A 22,320-nucleotide genomic window follows, 5' to 3' on the forward strand; every position below is an offset into this window, starting at 1 on the left:
TTTATTTACTTTTAAAGAGAGGGGAAGGGAGGGAGAAAGACAGGGAGAGAAACATCAATGTGTGGTTGCCTCTTGTGCACCCCTCACCTGGGACCTAGCCCACAACCCAGGCATGTGCCCTGGCTGGGAATCTAACTGGAGACCTTTTTGTTCACAGTCTGGCACTCAATCCACTGAGCCACACCACCTAGGGCTAGTCTGTGGTTGTTTTAAATAGGATCTTTCAAAAAGTTATTTCTCTACCAACATTCTTTTAGTCACCAAGGCTTAAAAATCTAAGGAGTCACTGTTTACTCATTCTCATCACCATATCCTATATCTTGCAAAACACTTTATAGTCGTTTAAAAACTTGACTTTGGAGTTTATTCCAGATTCTGTCATTACCTATTTGGTGCTGAAAAAGTTACTTCACTTTTCTAAGCCTCATTTTTCTCAGCTACAAAATGGTAAAAATAAATACCATCTCACAGGACTTACGTAAATATTTAATGAGACAGTATTTGTACTACAGCTAAAACTTTCTTAAAACAGAATTTTAATCAGGTTATTCTGATCAAAGACTCACAGTGGCTGGTAAACTACTTAGCAAATTACACACAAACATCTCAATATGACATTCAGAACCTTCATTATAATCTATAATCTACAAGTATAATCTATAATTCATTCACTCAATAAATATTGAGCACTCACTAAGTGTAGGCAGTATACTAAAAACTAAGAATATCTTAGTGAAAAAGACAAAGTCCCTATTCTTAGGATGCTCACAATGCTAACGGCAAAGACAATAAACATATTAACAAATAATTTAACTTCAGAGTAATAAGGGCTAGTAAGAAAAAAAGGGTACTAGGAATAGAGAATGATGGGGCAGGGCCTCTTTCAGACAGGGTAGTTAGGAAAGGCCTCTCTGAAGAAGTGACAGTGAAGCCAAGATCAGCAGCATAATGTGAAACAGAAGCAGCAAAGCTCTACAAGAAAAACATTCCAAGGGGCACAGCAAGTACAAAGGTCCTGAGGAGGAGTTTGGTGTTCAAAAGATAGGAGGTCAGCCTCCTAAGAGTAATAGTGAGCAAGTGGGATGCATCTCATCAGAGATGACAGAGGAGGGAAGTAAATGTCTGTTCTAGAACTCTGAACGTAGAACGAACAAAACTGCTGGTGGATTGGCTATGGAGTGTGAGAAAAACAAGGAACTCTCTCAGATTTTAACAACTGGATAAATGGTGCTACCATTTACTGAAACAGGATCTCTTGGTGAGGAGCAAGTCTTGGGGAGTTAAGAATGCAAATCAAGAGTTCTATTATCCAAAAGACAATTAAAAAACAAAACAAAACAAAGCAAGACAAATAATAAAAAAAGAAAACACAAACTTCTACTATTCAGGTAAACTACAGTTCATTCTTCAAATAACTCTAATGTTTCTGTTTTGTATAGAATACTATTTTCACATTCTTATGAAACCCATCAATTCTTTGAGGTTTAGGGCAAACTCTATCTCCTTCCTGAATTTCTTCCTTACTCCAGCTATGTGACTGGGAAATATCTTTTCTCTAAATCTCTGTATCACCATTCCTATCTTTGTTATACTTTGCAGTGTTTTATACTTAGACTCATTTCAACAATCCTATTAGCATTTAAGTGTCTTAAGGCAGAAAATCTCTTATACCACAATGCATGATGATTTTATTTCAAGTTTTGAGGGCTGGAGCTACATGGTATATTCCTCTTAACCCCTGTAGTTCCTGGTCCACAGCAACTATGTAAAAATAAACATACTGAAGAGAACTGTGAATGGCACATCCATTTTACCTTTGTAAAATTAGAGGGAGCATGCAATTTAATATTAGCAGTTTCCACAATCCCTACTTTAATTCCTGCGGTCCTCTCCTAATTGTTTCACCAACATTTTAGATATAAAACTATATTCATATACTAAGTCTCTTTACAGTCCAGGCTTTGTGCCAGATTCTTAGGATACAAACTTGAGAAAGAAAAAGTTTCTGCCCTTGTGGAACTCACATGCTAGCTATGAAGGAAGACATGGAGACAAATCTATGTGACTGGCGCTTTACTAGAATCATACAGGGTGGGGAAAAAGTAGGTTTACAGTTGTTTGTATGGAAAACAATACAATAACTAATAAATAACACAAGAATAAACTGTTTCGCATATTCACTACTGTAAACCCACTTTTACCCTATATTATCCAGCAGTTTTTAACCCTAGCTATACCTCAGAATCATCTGAGGAGCTTTTAAAAAATATTGATGCCTAGGCCTACCCCAGAGATTGGTTTTATTAGTATAGGGTAGAGGCCATACATCTCTCTTTTCTAAAAACCATCTAGGATAGACTGGTGTATTCGAGGCAAAGAGTATTAGCTCTAAGAAGGGATCTTGGAAAAGATCCCTTCATGAAAGAGAAAGTACCTGAACTGGGTCATTAAGAACAAAGAGAAGATAACAAAGTGAAGAGGACAAAAATGGAAAGAGAGTATTTCAGAAGATGGAGCAGCAGCAGGTAAGGCAGGTGTACAAAAGATATTCATACTCCTAGTTAACATTTACTGAGGCCCTACTATGTGTCAGGCACTGTGCTAAGTGCTTAATATTCAATAGCTCCTATATCCACACAATTTCTTTAACAGTGTACACAACAACAAAAAAAAGTGCACAGTATTATTAACCTTGTTTTATAAAGGAGAACCAGAGATCTGAAGGTCACACAGCTAGCAAACAGCAGAGGCAGACAGTAGAACCCTTAAAAAGTACTATGTCTCAACAAAGGTGCATCTCAGGAATAACAAGATGGCTGGTATGATCAAAGTACATGTAAGGCATGAAATAAAAATGCAAAGGCAGATGGCTTTCACATCTGCTTTCTTCCTTTAACAGTCATCTTTCCTAATAGGTCTTTCCTGACTGACATTACTGACCCTTCTCACTAATCTGCCTTCTTCCTTATCACTGAGATATAGAAAAAAATGTATATGTGTTAGATCTTAACTTCAAAAAAATTTACAGTCTAGACCTTTCAGGTAGGATATGGATACTGCAGCAGGCCAACACTCCCACAACAACTAGAAAAAACTGGATAAACTGCAGAGTTAGTTGCTGTAGACATGGGATAGCTATGGGAGCAATGAGGACTTGATGAACTTCAGTTCCCGTGGGAAACTCTTGAGTTGAGCTGACGATTTGTAGTTGTTTTCTTTCCTGAGCTCACTTGTTACTGAAGCTGAGGGTCCAGTGTACTTCAGACAAAGAGATTTTACTGGGGGTAAGAGAAATGAAAAAAGCTTCTGGTGCTTTCCTTGGGGCTACCTTGGTGGACTAGAAAGTAGAAAAACTGAAAATAGATTTTTCCCCCCCATAGGAGCATGTGCTGAGTTCTGGGACAGTGCAGGAAGCTGGTTGGAAAGATAGGAAAATCTCCCAGGGTTGCACTGATCTTAAGATATAAAGTCCCCTGAAAAGAGAAGCAAACAAATTTTCCCTTCAAGACATTTGCCATAATTTAAAGCTATGTGCAGCAGAAGACTAAAATGAACATGGTAAACCACAGCTATATGCAATTTTTCAACAGTTAAAATATGGCTCGTCCAAACTGAGATGTGTTTCAAGTATAAAATACACATTAGATTTCAAAAACGTACTGCAAAAAAAAAGTACTGCAAAAAAAAAAAAAAATGTGCCAACATACCAATTTATATTGGTATGTTGGCACATATTTTAGAAATATTGGGTATACTGCTAAATTTAATTCCACCTATTTCTTTGTAATTTATTTAACGTATTATCCCCTTTAATCATTATAAGGTGCCCACCATCATTGTCTCTTGTTATGGTTTTTTGTCTTGGACTCTATTTCGTCTGCTGCAAGTATGGATACACCCGCTTTTCCCTGGATGCCATTTGCTTGGAGTATCATCTTCCAGCCCTTCATTTTTCTAAATACTTTACTTAATGTAGCTATTGCAAAACTTTCCATTACACATGGGGCTCACATTATATTCCTATCAGGCAGCGCTGATGTAAAGCAATCACTAAAAAAAATGCAAAAAGGTGTGTATAGTTGAAAATCCAATAAATAAATTAAAATGAAATTTCAAATGAGTCTCACTTGAGTCCATTATGGTAAAATTTATTTATTATTGATAACTGTCCCTGGCTTCTTGTATCTAAGATAGACTAAAAACAGGATCCTGGAGAATTTAAGATTAAACTATGGGGTCACACACAAACTCTGGATTTTCACCATCCTTTTTTGGGGGAAGGTAGGGGGAAAAGGTAAGCTACACTGAATAAACGTTATATGTGAAGCACAGCTGAACACTTCAGAATATTTTGTCACATTTAATTGCAAAACAACTCTGTTGACAACCATGTTAAATTATGGTCTGCGTGGTCAGAAATTCTCTAACTGTGACCACATCAGCCTCTTTTCTTCTTCAGCAACAGGCCCAAACCCGCCCTTAATTCTGTCTCTCTCATATCTACTCTGCCTCTAGTTCTATCCACTTATGAGTCCTGGCACCAACTCACCCCCAACACAAAGCACGCTACATGAGCCAGACAGATTAGCGAGGGCCTTGGGAATGGTATTAACACACTGAGATTTTAGGTAATACAACATGTTTATCAGTAAGCAGTTTCATGTAAGTACTGCCTACTGCTTGGGACTATAGGGAAAGCATTGTATAAACCAGTAAAAATATGTAACTACTTGCATCAAAAGATCCTTTAAATGACTACGGTGTAGCATCAGCCATTACTGATAAACTGGATCAGGCATATCCATCACAATCTAAAATGAACTTTGGGGACAAGGGACAGAAATATTATAGTTAGAAATCATTCCCTTATATAAATAAGTGCTGAAATCAAGTTTAAGTAAGAGGCTACAAATACTGCAGTTGCTAGTAAAAAATGGAGTGTGCATAATAGGATGAGTCACCACAAAAGCAGTCAAAGAACATATATGTATGACCCGTGGACACAGGAAACAATGTGGTGATGGCCAGCGGGAAAGGGAGCAGAGGCTAGGAAGAAGGGGGCAAAGAGGGGAAAATGGGGACATCTGTAATATTGCCAACAATAAAAATAAAGAAAAGAATTTAAGGTAGAGCATATGAAGCGTGGGACCGCAACAGCAGCATCAGAATCACCTGGAAACTTACAGAAAATGTAACTCCAGGGCTCCTCACCAATCCTATTGAACATTCTACTGAATCACAAACTCATGAATGGGACTTAGCATTCTGGATTCTTTTTTTCCAACAAGTTTTCTAATAATTCCGAAACACGCTCAAGTTTGAGAACCAATGCTCTAAGAATATGGGGACTATAGTTCTTTTATTTGCTTTAGCTACATTTGTGTGTAGACATGCATGACGAATACATGTAGGCAAACATTAAAAAACAAATGACAGCTCCCACATGTTTCTCCTCATCGTCTTATCTTTAGACAAGGATTGAAATATTTCCAATATAAAATAAAAACACATATTTACCAAGGGCTTTTCCTGCGGCAATTCTTGTCAAAAACTGACATATGTATACAGTTCTTAATTGATAAGATGTTAGACTGGATAATCCATGAATAATAGCTGAAAAAGAAAAGAGTGAATTTTATTAAAACATTAAAAAAAACAAAACACCCTTGTTCTGACTGATGTGGCTCAGTTGGTTGGGCGTCATCCCGAAAAGCGAAAGGGTGCCTGTTCGATTCCAGTCAGGGCACATGCCTGAGTTGCAGGCTAGTCCCCGGTTGGGGTGCATGCAAGAGGCAACAGATCGATGTTTCTCTCTCTCACAGTGATGTTTCTCTCCCTTGCTCTATTCCTACCTTTGCTTCTCTCTAAATAAATAAATAAAATCTTAAAAAGAAACAAACAAAACAGTCTCCACTGGGCTTGCAACCAGGGGAGCAATGGGCAGTGGCAGCTCATCCTGGTTACTAAACCCCCTGAACCTCTCTCCAAAGCCTTGTTTTCTCTGACTTCTTAGTGAGCCAAAGCAGCATCGCCAAGGTTCATTTCTTTCCTATAACATTTCTGGAGAGACAAAGCAGCTCCACCAAGGCTCTCTCTCCTTGTTGCTTCTTCTGTCCTAAGTCCTTCCTGTTTCACTGTCCACAGTTTTAATAAACATCCTCTCAAAGATAAAAATAAAAAACAGAACAAAAAGACAGCAATAAACACTTGTTTAAGTAAAACTGGTATTTCACATGTAGAATAGTAAGTATTTAAAACTACTTTCACAGGTAGCACTTTAATGAAAAGGGAGATAGATATCCAAATTATAAAATGTGTCAAGTCATTATCTGGAAGCTTATTTTATACCTCCAAATTTCTAATGTTACAGGAAGTATTTTATATTATTTCCGTCAAGGTATCAGTTAAGTGAGAGTCTATTCAGTTTACAAAGCTTTCTTTTAAAAATACACTTACTTACATTAATCTCCCAAATATCTGAATGCTGACCCAGATATTATGTTACACAGTGACTATATACAATGGTGAGTAAACCATAATCCTGGACTACCAGGATTATGAATCCTGGTGAGTTTATTACCATGTAGCAATGAAACACAAATGACTGAACAACTAAAGTAAAAATGTGGAGGAAACCGAAAAAGATAAGTATAGAATACTACTGACACATGTAACAAAGAAACGTCAAGGAAGGTTTCTCTAAGGAAATAATGTTTAAAGACCATAAGGCACCATTATACAATACTGCACCTTGGACTTACTTAACATATTTAGAAGCCAAAAAGCAGTCTGGCAGCCACTAAGCAAACAAGACAAATAAATACATTTCCTCAATTCTAAAATGCCATAATCTTACACTATACTAGCAATTATCTGGGCCAAATATAGCCATAAGATAATAAAATAGGATTCAAAGACAGCACAAAATTTAAATAAAATTTAAACACAGTTCATTCAGTATTTACTGAACATCTACTTCTAGCCAATATTAGGAACTGATGACTGAATGGTAAGATAGCCAGCTGGTCCCTGCCCCTCATGATGGTTTTAGTCTAAAAAGGCACAAATTAAACCCTACACATCACTGCCCTTCGGAACAAGAAAAATTTACTCTGATTCAACCTGACTACTTGCTTCTTCCATGCCTGTACCAAACACTGCTGACAGAAAAATGCATTAGGGAGGATCTAATAACTAGCAACAACAACAACTCTATTTAAGCACTTATTTTATATAACACCAGGCACTACTCTTAAGTCCTTTATACCAGTAGTTTTCAACTGGGGGTGATTTTGTCTCTTAGAAAACATTTAGCATGACAATAAACTCACAACTATCAACAACTGAACCTAAAAAAACAAAAACAAACTAAGCAAACAATTAGAACAGGAACAGAATCACAGAAATGGAGATCACACAGAGGGCTATCAGTGGGGAGGGGGAGGGGGGAGAATGGGGGAAAAGGTACAGGGATTAAGAAGCATAATTAGTAGCCACAATATAGACAGGGGAAGGATAAGAATAGTATAGAAAATGGAGAAGCCAAAGAACTTACATATATGACCCATGAACATGAACTATGGTGGGGGGGGGGTGATGCTAGAGGGAATGGGAGTACCAGGTGGACGGAAAACATGGGACACCTATAAGAGCATAATTAATAAAATGTACTTTTAAATAAAAGAAAATATTTAGCAATGTCTGGAATCTTTCTGGCTGTCATGAGTGGCGGAGGGGGCTAATGGCACCTGGTGGTGGCGGTCAGGGATGCTACTAAATGTCCTACAATGCACAGGTGCACCTGCATCCCCCCACTCCTGTCCACCCTCATGCATACACAAAACAAACTATTACGAGGAGCAATATGTCCATAGTGCTGAGGCTGAGAAACCTTGCTTTACACATATCAGTTCATTTGGTTCTCTCAACAGCCCTATGAGGTAATTACTATTATTATTATCGTTTTACAAGTTAGGAAATCAAAGTACCAAGAAGGTAAGTACTTGCCTCAGGTCTTACAGCTATAAAGTAGCAGAACCAGTAATCGAATTCAGACAATTTACTCTGGAGTTCATATTCTTAATCACTACCCCGCAAAGCTTCTCATGGTAGGAGAAAGGTTAGAAATAACAATCTAGAAAATGTGTCATCTGATAGAGAGGTGTGACAACAATTCTGAGTTGGAATGAAAGAGCTAAGAAACTTTTCTACAAAACATCAAGTTGTGTATTTTTTTACAATACTGAAAAGTATAGTAAATGAAATTCCATAGAAGAGATAAAGGGAGTCCCTTCAGTCAAAAATGGAATACAGAGAAAAAATGATGTTCACAATTTGCTCATCTTCTTCCACTGACTAGCAGTGTGACCTGAAAAACAGTTCCCTTTCTCTGGCATTCTGTGCCTTTCACTTGGATAAAATATTTCTCTGGTCTTGAGATAGAACCTTGAAAGGGCCTTTTATATTTTTCATAAATTTATTTCTTAGAATGGTTTTAAATTTACAGAATTATTGTGAGGACAGCAGAGGTCCCATAGACCCTCCACACAGTTTCTTCTATTATTTTTTTAAGATTTTTATTTATTTATTGTTGGGGGAAAGAGAAGGAGAGAAACATCGATCGGTTGCCTCTTGCATGGCTCCAAATGGGGACCTGTCCTTCAACCCTACCTGGGCATCGAATCAGCAGCCTTTCAACTTTGCAGTCAGTCTGGTGCTCAATCCACTGACCACCACCAGCCAGGGCAGTCTCCCCTGTCACTAACATCTTACGCTAGTATAGCATGTGTTAATGAACTGACATTGATACACTAACTAAAGTCCATGCTTTATTCAGATTTCCTTAGTTTTTACAATGCCCTTTTCTGCAAGATTCCATCCATCTAAAGCACCACATTACTTTTAGTCATTAGACTCTCCTTGGTTTTGAGGACCTTGACAGTTTTGAGTATTTTGTATTGGGATATGTCTGATGTTTCCCCCTCATGATTAGACTGGAGTTATGGGATTTGGGAAGGCAAGCCACAGAGGTAAAGTTCCATTTTCATCATAACGTATCAAGTGTACATACTATCCATTATCGCTGTTGAGGCTGACCTTGATCACCTTGGTTAGATACAGTTTGTCAGGTTTCCGTACTGTACAGTTACTCTTTCCTCCTCTCTCCATATTGTACTCTACAGGAGAAAGTCCCTGTGTAAAGCTCACACTTAAGGAATAGGGAGTTTTGATCCACCTCCTTGAGGACAGAGGGGCTACATAAATTACTTGAAATTCTTCTTCATGGGAGATTTGTCTCTTCTCACATTTATTTAACAATCCCACCATTTATATATGGACTCAGGATATTTATTTTATATTTTGGGTTATAATCTCGTACTTTTATTTTCTTGTCCAAGTTGTTTCAGCTTCAGCCATTGGGGAGCTCTTGCACTCAGTATTCCCACCATTTGTGGGTGTTTTTGCTTTGTTTTTAGCACTTCCTTACTTTCTGGCACAAAAATGCTTCAGGTTCATCTTGCACATTTCCTGTTCCAGTACTAGAAACAGGCAATTTTTCCAAAGAGCTCCGGTTCTCTTTATGGGTGAATGGCATTAGGAACCAAGACTTGAGAGGTAGGTGTACTTGTTGCTATGAAGGGTCCACTGAGTCTCTAACTTTTCATCTAACAGAACAAGGAAATTAATGAGTACAGTACCTGTGTCTATATATTTATAAAAATATGCATACGGCTCTGGCTGGTGTGGCTCAATCAATGAGTTGAACGCTGGACTGCAAACAGAAAGGTTGCCCTTTCCATTCCCAGTCAGGGCATGAGTCTGGCTTGCAGGCCAGGTGCCCTGCTGGGGGTGTGTGAGAGATAAATGATCCAAGTTTCTTTCACACATCGACGTCTCTCTCTTCCCCCTTCCCTTTCTCTAAAAATAAATAAAATATTTTTTAAATATGCATATGCATTTCTATATGTAGCCATCTATGTCTATTTTAAGCTACATAGGAGCTCATGCTGCACATAGATAATTCTAGCCCCATACCCAAAGAGGACGTTTTAATCATTCTAATTTTGATGCAGCACTGGCCTCATTTCAGGATTTAACTTCCTGAGTTAAATTAATGGTGCTAGTGGTATCTGTGACACAGTCAGTGGAAAGAATGTTGAATTGGATGATAAGGCATGGGTCTAAAACACCCCTTAAAAAGGGTTAAAAGCTATCAATACTTTAGATTGCTTAACTAGTTTACTTCCCTATACACTAAGATTATTTGCCCAACTCATGGGACTGACATGAACACGAACTGTGTCAATATGATTTTCTTAAGTATTTAACTTTCTATTAAATACTATCTTGAGGCTGCATTCAGCTGCAATAAGTTGAATGCTAATTCTGTAATAAATACCAGAGCTTCTGTAACGACAAAAAAACTTCATTTCTTTAATATGACCTTTTCTCCTTTCTTTGTCATTCAAACTGGACTCACTGCCCCCAGAGGTGTTGCAGGTGGGGCTGCTGTGTCACAATTTTTGTCATTTGGTGGCATACACTCAGCGTTCTGCCTGGGATTTGGATGACTGACAGTCTGACACTTAAAAAGAAAGTAAAACTGGCCTGCTCCAGCACCCTGACTCACCTGCTGCCTTCTCCCTTAATCATTAAGCCCCCAGGACAGTGAGGTTCTGGCTGGCATCACATAATCTTAGCAATCCATCGGGTGGCTGACATCAGAACCAGATGCACTGATAAGCGACCCCCTACCCTAGTACTGACCAATGAATAGATACCACGACCCTAACTCCCTTAGTCACCAGGGATATCCAACAGGATACTCGCAAGTCCGGTAACACATCTTTCGGTTATCGTTCAAAATGCCAGGGTAGTCTTCTCTATGGATCTATGTCTTTGTTCATCATTTACGCGCTGCAAATGTCTAGGCAGTAGATTCTGTTGACTGTTACTATTATTTTGAAGCTTATAGTACTGAGCTATTAGGCCAAAGGGGTTTAAGTAGCTCACCGGTTAACAGAAAACACTGAGACCTAGGTCACTAGGACACCACAGTGACTGTAGACTAACTGCCATTAGAGGAATACCTGAGTCGGAAGGAACACATTCTCCCAACAAAGACAAAAGGAATTGGATACTGGGTTAGGCGCGATTTTGCACATCTGAACTCATTTAATCCTGTATCAACTCTAAACGGGGTCTTATTCTCACTTTCCTCAGAAAAACTGAGGATCTGATAATAGGCGGATGCGAAATTCCAGTCAACCATTCAATGGGGCCCTGGGTGACTCCGCTCTCAAGCCGATCCGTGAGGGGGTCAGCGCCGCAAACAAAGCCCCGGCCGCCCCGCTGCCCGCCGCGTTCCCGGAACTCACCCTCGGCGCTGTCGCGGGTCCGGTGGAAGTCCTCGGAGCGGCCGTCGCGGAAGGCCCGGCAGAGAGAGAGGCAGAGGAAATCCAGCATCCAGCCTCCAGCTACCGCCTCGGCCTCCGCCACCAAGCCCGCGTCGTTCTCTTTCTCCGGGGCCCCCATCTCAACCTGACACTCAAGCAATTCCTGGCATTCGAATGATTCCTCAATATCTCTCGCCGTTTCCCACCGCCGCTTCTCTGAGGGTCCCGCATCCTCCCCGTCCGCTCGCCCCCGGGAGCTCGGGGACCCTCCGGCATCGCAACCCGCCATGTTCAACCACTGGCGCGGGTTTTGCTACTTTGAGCTCCGGGAGTCGATTGGCTCGTGCTGGAGGGCGGAGGTGGTGCCAGGGCAGGCTCTTCCGTAGGGAATTCACCAATCAAACCGCTAGAGTGGGCGAACATGGTTTTTGATTGGTCTACACCTGCTCTCGCCTCGGGAAGTTAATTTCCCGTCTCTAGAACGCGGGGCTTTATGGTAAACTAGATTAACTCGAGATTGGGAAGGGAGAGAGAGATTTTTTTAAAAAGAGAGGTAATTAGAATTTGACTCCATTATTCAAGCGTTACACTTTACCCTAGTGTTCATCTAACACAATTACTACCCGAGCACGAACCAGAACTGTTAAAACTGTTTTACATCCGTGTTTCTCCAACCTTAGTGTGCATCAAAATTAACCCCGGGACTTGCTAAACTCAGGTTGCCGCGCTTTACCCCAGTATCGGTTCTATAGGTCTGGATCCGGGTTCCTGAACTGGCAAATCTAACAAGTTCCCAGGTGATGCTGAGGCGGCTTGTCTGGGGACTACATTTTGATAAACACTACTCTAGAAGAGAAATACAATAGAATATACAATGCAGCTCATTCTGAACTTTGAAATTTACCCACAACGTAGTAAAGGTGGTGGGGAGGTATTTGGTTACAGTGTGTTTCTCTACGTAGGTATAGTCATGTGAGTGTATTCACTTGATGGAAATTCATTTAACGTGATTTATGCACTTTTAAATGTGTGTCATATTTAAATAAAAAGTTTACCTTAAAAATCTGTTTATAACAACCAACATTATCAAAGCCTTAATGTGTTCTAAACTTACACATTATTACCTTAACGCTATAGTTTAAGTGTGGAGTCACTAAAGCTCTTTATTATAGCCATTAAGAATTCTTAGGTTGCCTCCTGGCCAGGTAGTTCAGTTGGTTGGAGCATTGTCCCCACATACCAACGTTGCAGGTTCAATCATGGTCAGGGCACATACAAGAATCAACTAATGAATGTGTAAATCAATCAATGGAAAGAAAAAAGAAAGGATACCTAGGCTGGAATGTCTTCTACCAGTTGCCCACTAAGCTGTGTGCCTTAGATAAAGTATGCCTCAGTTTTTTCTTCTTTATATTAGGCATAATAATGAAGCCCTCATCACTGGTTTATGGGGGGTGTTAAAGGGCTTAGTAAATAGAGTTTAGAAGGAAGTCAGGAATATACTAAGTGTTCAATAATATTAGCTGAACAAACAGGACATTTGTGCTACCTGGAAAGAGTGATGAGTCAGAAGGGATGCACCCTTCAGGCTCTAATGGTCCCATAGAAAGCTCCATTTTGAAAAAATACAGGAAAATAGGGTCTAAGGGAATGAGGGTTAAGGTGCACTATGAACATAACAAGCAAACCTCAGGTTTCCAAAGTGAAACTTTTTTTTTTTTGTCATGCAAGTCTCTCAAATAGGGCCTGCTTCTTTTCCTCCAAGCCTCCTCTTCTCCTTTCAAGGAGGAAAGGGTTTTTCCTAGGTATGTCAACCAATTCATTCAAAGCCACCAAGTGAACATGGCATATTTTTCTGTGATTTCAACTCACTGAAAGATTTAGGGAAGTGAAACATTTTTTTTCAATTATGTATAATGAAGTAGAATTTTTTAAATGCATATTTTGATTATGATTTAATCATAATCATTAACAAAATTTTTGTTTAGAGCTACTTCTAGCTACATACTGCATTCTCTGGCCTCTTCCCTTACTGGCATTTCACCGAAGGCAAATTAAGAAGCTGTGGCCTATTTGGGTGGGTCTAAAATCCCACTCCAGCAGAAAATCAATATGCAGAATCTTACTGCGTTGTGGGCTAGAAAAAAGGCCTGGAGTGGGAGGTCTCTTAAAAAAGTAATTTTTAAATCTGCCCATTAGGCCAGATGCAGAGTTATTCTCCTGAAATAACACTTTGACATTGCTATCATCAGAAAACTCAGCTGTGATTAGTGTAAACCAGATACAATAAAACTTCTAATACATGAAGTTCCAGTAACTTTAGCCAAATATATTTTAATTTAATGGTATGATAGATAAATCAAACACATGACATTTCAGCAAAACTTGTATGTAATTGGTAAACGTTCTGTGATGGGAAATTTTTCTGGCAGAAAAGTTTGTAAGTTGTCATTCCTTTCATGACTGCTTTTAAGAAGGTGGATACTAGTAGTTCAAGATGAATGAAGAGGTGGGTAGGAGGGATAATCTTGAGTTTGATGATTTTTAAAGTCACCCCTTAGGTAAAATTAGGAAATTATATTTCTTGCAAACTTAAATTTGCGGACTTGATGCAGAGAGATCTGATCAGGTTACTAGGGAGGAGTAGAGAGGTCTATAGGAGGAGGTCGCCCAAGGCAATAGTAAACAGTCCAGAATGGGATTGGCTTAGAAGCTAAATGCCTCCAGTGTGCATGGAATTATGGGCCAGAATTATGGACAGGAGATTTAAAGGAGGGCAGAGACTGGCTCTCTTTCTTCTCCTTGAGCATGTTTGGATGATTGTGCTGTAGCCACCTATGTTTCCCAAAGGACAGTATTTTAAATAGGAGAAGGAACTCTGGGCACAGCCTAGGATTGGTCTGGCCTGGCAAAGGGTGGTAGGGTTATTTTTCTTTTGGTGTTCTAGAAGGAATGGTCTCTGAGGTAGAAGCCTGCCATTCTTCCAAAATTGTGTAGCTTTTATATCTTACATTGTTTTAGTTTGTAAACTAACCTTATAGAAATAAGATACCATATTTTGCCATGTATAATGTGTACTTGTTTGCCCAAATTTTTGAGGGAAAAATAAGGATGTGCATTATACATGGGTATTACTAATTCTGTATCAATATAAATGTTTTTAATTCTTTTATTTATGCTTATGTGTTAAAAGTATAACTCTAGAAAGCAATAACACTATATGCAAAATAATACCCTGGAATATGATAATTGGTTTGTTTATAAATATAAATAAATAAATAAATAATTGAATTAAAAAATTAAAACAAAATATTTTTTCCTGAAAGTTTGGGCCAAAAACATGGGTGTGCATTATACATGGGAGTGCATTATACATGGCAAAATATGGTGTTTATGCATTCATTCATTGGTTGATTCTTGTATGTGACCTGACGGAGGATCAAACCTGCAACCTTGGCATATCAGGATGATGCTCTAACCAACTGAGATACCGGGCCAGGGCAGTAAGATACTTTTTTTTAAAAAATAAAAACATTCAGAGTACATCTGGGCTGTAACAAATCTACATAACAGATTTGACAGCATTTCCTTTTGAAATTAACCAATCCCTTGACTAAACAGACAAATTGGTGTATTTTGTCAGCTCTTGTGATATTCTTCCCAGTAGAGGTCACTATGTAATGAAATATTTGGTTAAACGATAGACTGCATAGCACACTGCCCCCATACAAAGTTTTTCAATCTCTTTAAAAAAAATCTATGAAAACCATTCTTACTAACTCAGCTTGCAAGTCCAATAGGCAAAAGAGCTAAATGCAAGGTGGGATGGAGGCCAGAGAGCCTAACAATTACATGTATACATGTATGTACTACTTCCTGTCTAGGTTGGTCTGAAGCTAGTAGGTAGAGTTAAATGAAGACACTTTACTGGAGCAGGAAGTGTTAAGGAAGAGAGAAAGGCAGTCTTTTTCAGGCAGAAATTGGAGCTCTATTATCAGATTATCAGAGATAAATTTTACCTAGAAAATGAGAATGATTTAAAATCTTAGTTGAATTAATATTGCTGCCAAACAGAATCTATCTATCTATCTAGATACCTATTGTCTACCTACCTACCTACTACCTGTCATCCATCCATCCATCCATCCAGTGTCATTAGTTGCAGAGATTCGTACATTTAGTTGTATTATGTGCTTGATAAAACATTTCTGTAGTTTATTCTCAAATACCTTCTTATCTGGTAAAGAGAGTGGAGTGTGGGTGTTGGTGTCTTTGGGATGCAATACACCCTTCCAGGAGACCCTTTCTTTAATTACAGTGCATTAGTGGCCATCTACAAAGTTACTGGTGAATCTGACATGAAGAACTTATGCAGTTCTTAAGCCAGTAAAAATAACACAGTGAACATAAATTGGAATTCTAAGAATATATTGCAAGAACATAAAAAAGCACAAATATTGATCTTTTCATAACACTTCTGAAATAAATGTAAGGTTTGAATTCATTCATCATGATAAGAATATCATTTTTAAAGAATCAATACATATGTTATATAGCTATAATGCTTAGTAGGAAAATTTTTTCTGTCGAAAATTGCCCCATGGGCAAATTATTGGAAGAAATTTAGATAATTTAGATACACAGCTTTTATTTCTACTCAGAGTTGCTATATTACACATATCAAAAATTATACCAAGGAACTGTCAACAGACCATTGACATACTAAATAAAATGATGATAGCAACTGGAAACTTAATAAGGTGATGATTTTCTATTGCTGTGTAACAAACCATCTCCAAACTTAATGAGTTAAAAAATAAGTCATTTTTTTATCTCATGAACCTGCAATCTGAACTTATAAGTTGCACTGTCTCTTTCTCCTCTCTTTCCTTTCTCTCTTTCTCTCTCCTTTCTCTCTCTCTCTCTCCACTGTGTGAGAACATAGATAGGAAGAGGGCTCTCACCAAGAGCTGAACTGGATGGCACCTTGATCTTTGGACTCCCAGCCTCCCAGCTGTGAGAAATAAATTTCTCTGGTTTAGCCATTGAGACTCTGATATATGTCAGCCTGAACTGCCTAAGACAACTAAAAGTATACATTTCTTTTCTTGGCATTTTGTTTGCTGATTATTAAAAATATTCCCAAACTGTGGTGTTGTTCCTGGCTCTAGAGAGTTTTCACATTATTTTCTCTTATTTAAAAAGGTGCTTAACTTTGAAATCACCATCTTGATAATTTTGTTGAACTTCATTTTTATGAAGCAATACTCAAGATGTAAATCCCTAATCCACTTAAAATAAATTATTCTCATTATAATCCAAAGAAATGGACCATTTACTTTTATTTTATTCTGCCTATTATTCCCAGTGTACAAATTCATGATGCATAAACATAATATCTTTTCATCACATTTTTGATCTTCGATGACTCTTGTCTGATTTTTAGAGCTGCTTAATTCCATTTCTTTGCTTTTTCTGCTGTATCACCTCAGTGAAATATCTCTGTTCTTTGGAAATTAACGCCAATTATTGCCATTTTTGTGTGCTTTTTCTAGCTAATCAATGTTGCTGTTGTGCCCCATCAGAATAAAACAAGTATTTTAGGTGCTTATCTTCACATTGACTGGAAAGTCTGAAGTTTTAAAAACCTTAGTTTAAGCCCTGAACAATGGTTGGGCATAATCCTGCAAAGTGAAAGGTTGTTGGTTTGATTCCTGGTCAAGGCACACGCCAGGGACGCAGTTTCGGTCCCTGTTTGGAGCTCATATGAGATGCAACCGATCAATGTTTCTCTCTCACATTGATGATTCTTTCCCTCTTTTTCTCCCTCCTGTTCCCTCTCTCTAAAAATAAATACATTAAATCTTTTATAAAATAATAATCCAAGTTTAAGAAGCAACTGGAAGGAGCTGTTTTGTTTTTAAAGCAGAGCTTAAAGCTTTGCCCCCAAATATTTTAAGTTATTATTTAAAAGTAGTCCCTCCAGTAGATCTATCCCATAAAAAATGTCCTAGAGCATTTTCTGTAGAATCCTCCAGTACTGCCATGACAACTCTCTGAAGAAGGTTTGGAAGACTATGGAAAGTGGGTTTTTTGTTCTCAGTATCATTTTTATAAAAATATTTTCAAAGGATATGACTTCATTTCAAAACTTGTAAAGACTTTTTATAAAAACAAACCTTATGGCTTTGCAAAATAAGGCTAACATTTACTGAGCATATTCTGTGTAGGCTATTTCACTGAATGCTCACAACTCATCGGGTACCTAGTATTATTATCCCTACGTAGCAAACAAGGAAACTTGCCTAATGTTGCTCATCTTGTCAGTGGCAGAGCCCTAATGAACTCTAGGCAGTGCAGTTTTAGAGCCCATGCACTTGACCTACATGTATACCTAGAGATTATGCGGCTGCTTTATGCCTCCAGCAGTTAAATGGAGTCAGAACCTTGACCGCTCTGTCAGGCTACCATTACGCTGTGTGCTTGGGCTTATCACTGGGGTGGGAAGCCTGTGGGAGCCAGGTCAGACGAATTAGCCAGGAGCCAGGTGGGTGAGTAGTTTTTTCTCATTATCCTTTACTATGCAGAATGCCACCCCAAAACCTAGTGGCTTAAACCAACCATAGCTATTTCTCATGATTCCAAGGTTAATAACCTGGATAGTCTTGTCTGAGGTTACTCATGTGCTCACAGTCATCTGCTGATAGGGGGCCCCAGAGAGCCTTGCTCACATTTCTGGCTGCAGTGCCTTGGCTGACCTCCACGTGGCCTCTCATGCTCCACTGATTTAGACTAGGTTTTTCCAGGATGGTGATCCCCAGGTTCCAAAAGTGTGAGAATTGAAGCTGCAGTGTCTCTTGTGGCCTAGGCTCTGGAACTTGTGAAAAGTTTCTTCTGCCACATTCTTTTGGTCAAAGGAAGTCAAGGCCTCCACCTCTTGATGGGAGGTTCAACCACTTTACATTTCCAAGGGTCATAAACAAAGGGTAGCATAATTTTTTCTGGGCCATTATTATAATCATCATTACACTATTTATGTATCAGCTATACACTGCTGTACAAAAAAATCATCCCCTGACTTAGCAGCTCACAACAAAAATCATTTTATTGCTCACAGATCTGTAGGTCAGGAACTCAGGTACGTCTTGATGGGGTGGCTTTTCTCTGCTATACGTGGTACTGACTGGGGCAGCCAGCCTGGCTTGGAGACCCCAAAAGATCCTTGGTCACGTGTCTGGTACTTTATCAGGAATGGCTCAAAACACTGGGGTTTGGTGAACTGGTTGGTCCTCTCTTTTTCTCATGGTGTCAGATGGACTCATACATATATTTAGGTCATTAATCTGTGTGGCCTCTTCTTCTACATGGTGTCTCCTCCAGAACCTGTTTTCATGGCCTCTCTCTGTTGTGGGATATGTTGGACATCTTTCCAGGAAGGGAGAAAGAAGGAGGGCAGACACTCTCTAGACTTCGAAGGCGCGGGCCCAGAGTAGCACAACAACAATTCTTTCATGTCCTACCTGTCAAAGCAAGCTGTAAGATCTTTATAGATTCAAAAGTGGACACCTCTTCATAAGAGGGGGAACATGTGTGGACAGGAATGAGAGGAACCGTTAACAGCTATCTCTGTGAACAGTGTACCACATGTTGGACTGAATGTGGAAAAATGAGAAACTGGGGTCAGAAGGTTAGTCTGGGCCAGTGGCCACCAAAACAGGGCTGTACCTAATAACCAAATATAAGAGAAGGAAGCTGTACTTGGAGGAAATCCAAAGATTTCTATTAACAAATCAATAGGGAACAATGTATGGACAGTGGTTGAGGTAGTAGGTAGAATCTGTTCTGCATATGACACTTTCATGCTAGCTAGCTGTAAGATGATCAGACAAACAAAACAAAAATGCTACAACCTCTGTGGCCAGCAGCAATGTTTAGCTGTGACACAGGAAGCACCATGAGGGGTCCGTGTGTCTTCCCTAAAAACAATTTGTTGTGATGAGACTAATGTGGAATTTATCCTCCCACTAAAAAGATGATATCATAAAATACCCCTTCTATCACCTCTTGGGCAGAACCCAGAAGCAGATGGCCTGACAATATGGAGGCTCTAATTAGGGAGAGAAAGCTGTAGGGCCACCAAAATAGAAGGAGATATCTTTTCTTGCTAGTAACTAAGCAATTGCAGGCAATTTGCAGAGTGTTTTGAAGGAAAATAAAGGTTTTTTTTTGGGGGGGGGGTCTTGGTGTGCTACACAAGGTCCAGGTGAAATGCGATTACTCCAAGTGTTTTAAAAAAAATTAAAAACATCCATTCCACGTGGAAACATTTTTAGTTTTGAGTTTTAAAGATTTTGAACAACTTCTGATATTCCCAACCCTGGCAGAACTGAAGGTGACACAACCTTTCAGTTTTATGCATTTAATATCCTGTGGTCCATGCAGACTCTCCATTCTCGAGGGCTGATGTTATTAGGACAACAGCGACAATGATAATAACAATAAACAATCGATATTTAAGAGAAATGTTTCCTTTTTTTCAAAGTACACTCACATTTATTATTTACTTTTATCTTCTCTTGTCTCACCAGTGGATCTGGGTTTCCTGCAGCTCGCAGAACTCTGGACAGACTGTGAAAAATCAAAAACTGACAAAATGGTGCCACTCCCATCAATTTCCTTTCAATGATTTGGGCATTTTATTATGTCCTTCTCTAGTTTAAGACTTCATTATTTTTAGTGAAAAGCAAAAACATCCTTTATGGAAGCCAAAATTTAATCAGAACCTGTTAAGTACTAATTTTGTTTTTCTGCTCTCGAGAGTCATTACTAGTATGTGTCCACATTAACGCACAAAATGAAAAGTGGTGGTGGTATCTGTTTAATTAGGTTTAACATTTAAATTTGTATGTTCAAAGATTATTAAGGTTTGTTGGGAGCTAATGAGTACGATGCTCTTTGGTTGGGTGTCTCATAGGGAAAGAGAGAAAGGATTGGGTTTGTCCTTTTAACTTTCCACCTACATTTTCATCAGAGTCTAAAATGCAACTAGAGAAGCACTGCTGATCTTTTTCTAAGATTATGACCATAATCTTATATTGTTTTCATATTTTGCAAAAAATGGCAGCTGACTTCATTTAACCTCTTTGCATCTTGGTTCATCTGAACAAAGTTTAAAAATGCGGCTTCACTCCTGTTAAAGCAGCATTTTCCCTCAGAAATAGAAATCAGCCCCATCTTTCTGTTGATGATTAAACTGCTAATAATACTTTGGGTCTTGGAATTGCTCGGCCCATTTTTAAATATCTCAGTCTCAAAGACAGTGAAGACAGTTTCTGAGAGCCAAAGGAGATGTCCTTTCCAGCCAGACACCCTCATTTCCTGGTCTGCTGCTTCCATCTCTAATGGTGCTGCGGCCCCTCTGAGAGAGGCTCATTTAAAAAACAGCCACATTCACAAAGTTTCCGAAATGGGCTTTGGTGCTCACAAAGAGGAAATGACTCTTTGGAGAATAGTGGTTGATTACTTGTTCAGTGAGAGCAAAGTTTTCCATTTTCACAAAGAATTTTTAGGCTATTTATAAAATATCTTTCAGTACCTCAATGTCTGGGAACTTCCCAGGGCAATTTCAAGTCAGTTTAAGAGACAGTCCAAGGCCCCCAAAATGTTCACAGGAGGTGCTTTTACAGACACGTTTGGAGCAGAAAGTTCTCAGCAGGAAGGAGGAAGCAGCCAGGATTCTGCGCAGCCATTCAAGGTCAGCATGGCAGGACTCTGCCCACTTACCTCCCCTGTTCATTTTCCCTTATTTTGTGAATATTTCCCCTGAGGTTTATTTTCCAACCCTGACCAGTGGTAAGTAGCAGGGGCACTGTGAGCAGGATTAAAGAAAAGGAAGTGAAGATGAGCCCAGATGCTGCCTTCCCATCTTCACTCCGTGCATTTCTCAGGTTAGATTACTCATAATACCCTGCATTCCAGCTGTGGCCTCTGCTATTGAACTGGAAAAAAAAAATCCAAATAGTACAAAAAACTTACAGCAAAGAAATCTGTCTTTTCCCCAATCCAGCCTTCAACCCTTACCCTCTTACCCAGAGGCAGCTAAAGGTACTATTTTCTTTATTCAGTTATATTGATGTAAGAAACATCCAAACCTGTAGGGAATTTTTATAGTTTATTTGAGCCAAAACTGACAACAATTTCCAGGAAGCAAGAGCTAAAATGCTATGAGAAGGACAGTTTTGCAGCTTCTTTGATGCATTTAGAACTAAGAAGGTAAGATCAGGAAGATTACCTGGAGGTAGAAGAAAGCAACGTGGGGACTGGATTACAGGACAGTTAATAAGAGTGTATTTCCCCTTAAGGGTGGCTGTGCCTTAGAGGGATAAAATTTCTTGCATTTCAAAGGTGTGTTAACCTAGATGCACAGGAACAGTGGACAGGGCTGGCTTAAAAACCTTTCACTGAAGAAGTTATATGCCTGGGACATGACTACCGCCAAGACCTGCCCAGGTAGGAATTTATAATCGGTTACCTGTGAGGTCATTTTCCCGGAAACCCCTTTATTGCCCACACTAGGCCATGGTGAACATGCTCGTATGAACATATCCTTTTGCTCACATGGAGACATTTCTTTAAGATAAATCCCTAAATTAGGGAAAATCAAATTTTTACCTTTAAAAAATTTTTATTAAATTTATTGTGGTGACATTGGTTAATAAAATTACATAGGCTTCAGGCATACAATTCTGTAACACATCATCTGGATGTTGTCCTGCGTGTTCACCATCCAAAGTCAAGTCTCCTTCCATCACTATCTCCCCTCTCTCTTCCACCTCCCACCATCCCAACATTTTCATCTTTTCATAGATATTGTAAAATTTTCCTCCAAAGAAGTATACCAATGTATACTTTCACATGTATGAGA

General features: G+C 39.0%; 1 protein-coding gene and 1 non-coding gene across 2 annotated transcripts in view; one reads left to right on the plus strand and one right to left on the minus strand.

Moving 5' to 3' along the window:
* TERF1 (telomeric repeat binding factor 1) overlaps nt 1-11,686 on the minus strand; it is a 40,651-nt gene extending 28,965 nt beyond the window's left edge. The window contains exons 1-2 of the mRNA XM_054595536.1: nt 11,379-11,686; nt 5,518-5,613 (exon numbers count right to left, since the gene is read on the minus strand). Coding sequence (XP_054451511.1) covers nt 5,518-5,613; nt 11,379-11,685 — 403 coding nt within the window. The 5' untranslated portion in view covers nt 11,686. The remainder of the gene's footprint in view (nt 1-5,517; nt 5,614-11,378) is intronic.
* LOC129061127 (small nucleolar RNA SNORA17) lies at nt 10,479-10,585 on the plus strand. The gene has a single exon (XR_008528091.1). It is a non-coding gene; the product is annotated as a small nucleolar RNA SNORA17 (small nucleolar RNA).
* Nucleotides 11,687-22,320: the final 10,634 nt, after the last annotated feature.

This window comes from Pteronotus mesoamericanus, unplaced genomic scaffold, assembly GCF_021234165.1.
Source record: "Pteronotus mesoamericanus isolate MK-2021 breed Mesoamerican mustached bat unplaced genomic scaffold, CSHL_Meso_final scaffold_54, whole genome shotgun sequence".
In the NCBI taxonomy this organism is placed as follows: Eukaryota; Metazoa; Chordata; class Mammalia; order Chiroptera; family Mormoopidae; genus Pteronotus; species Pteronotus mesoamericanus.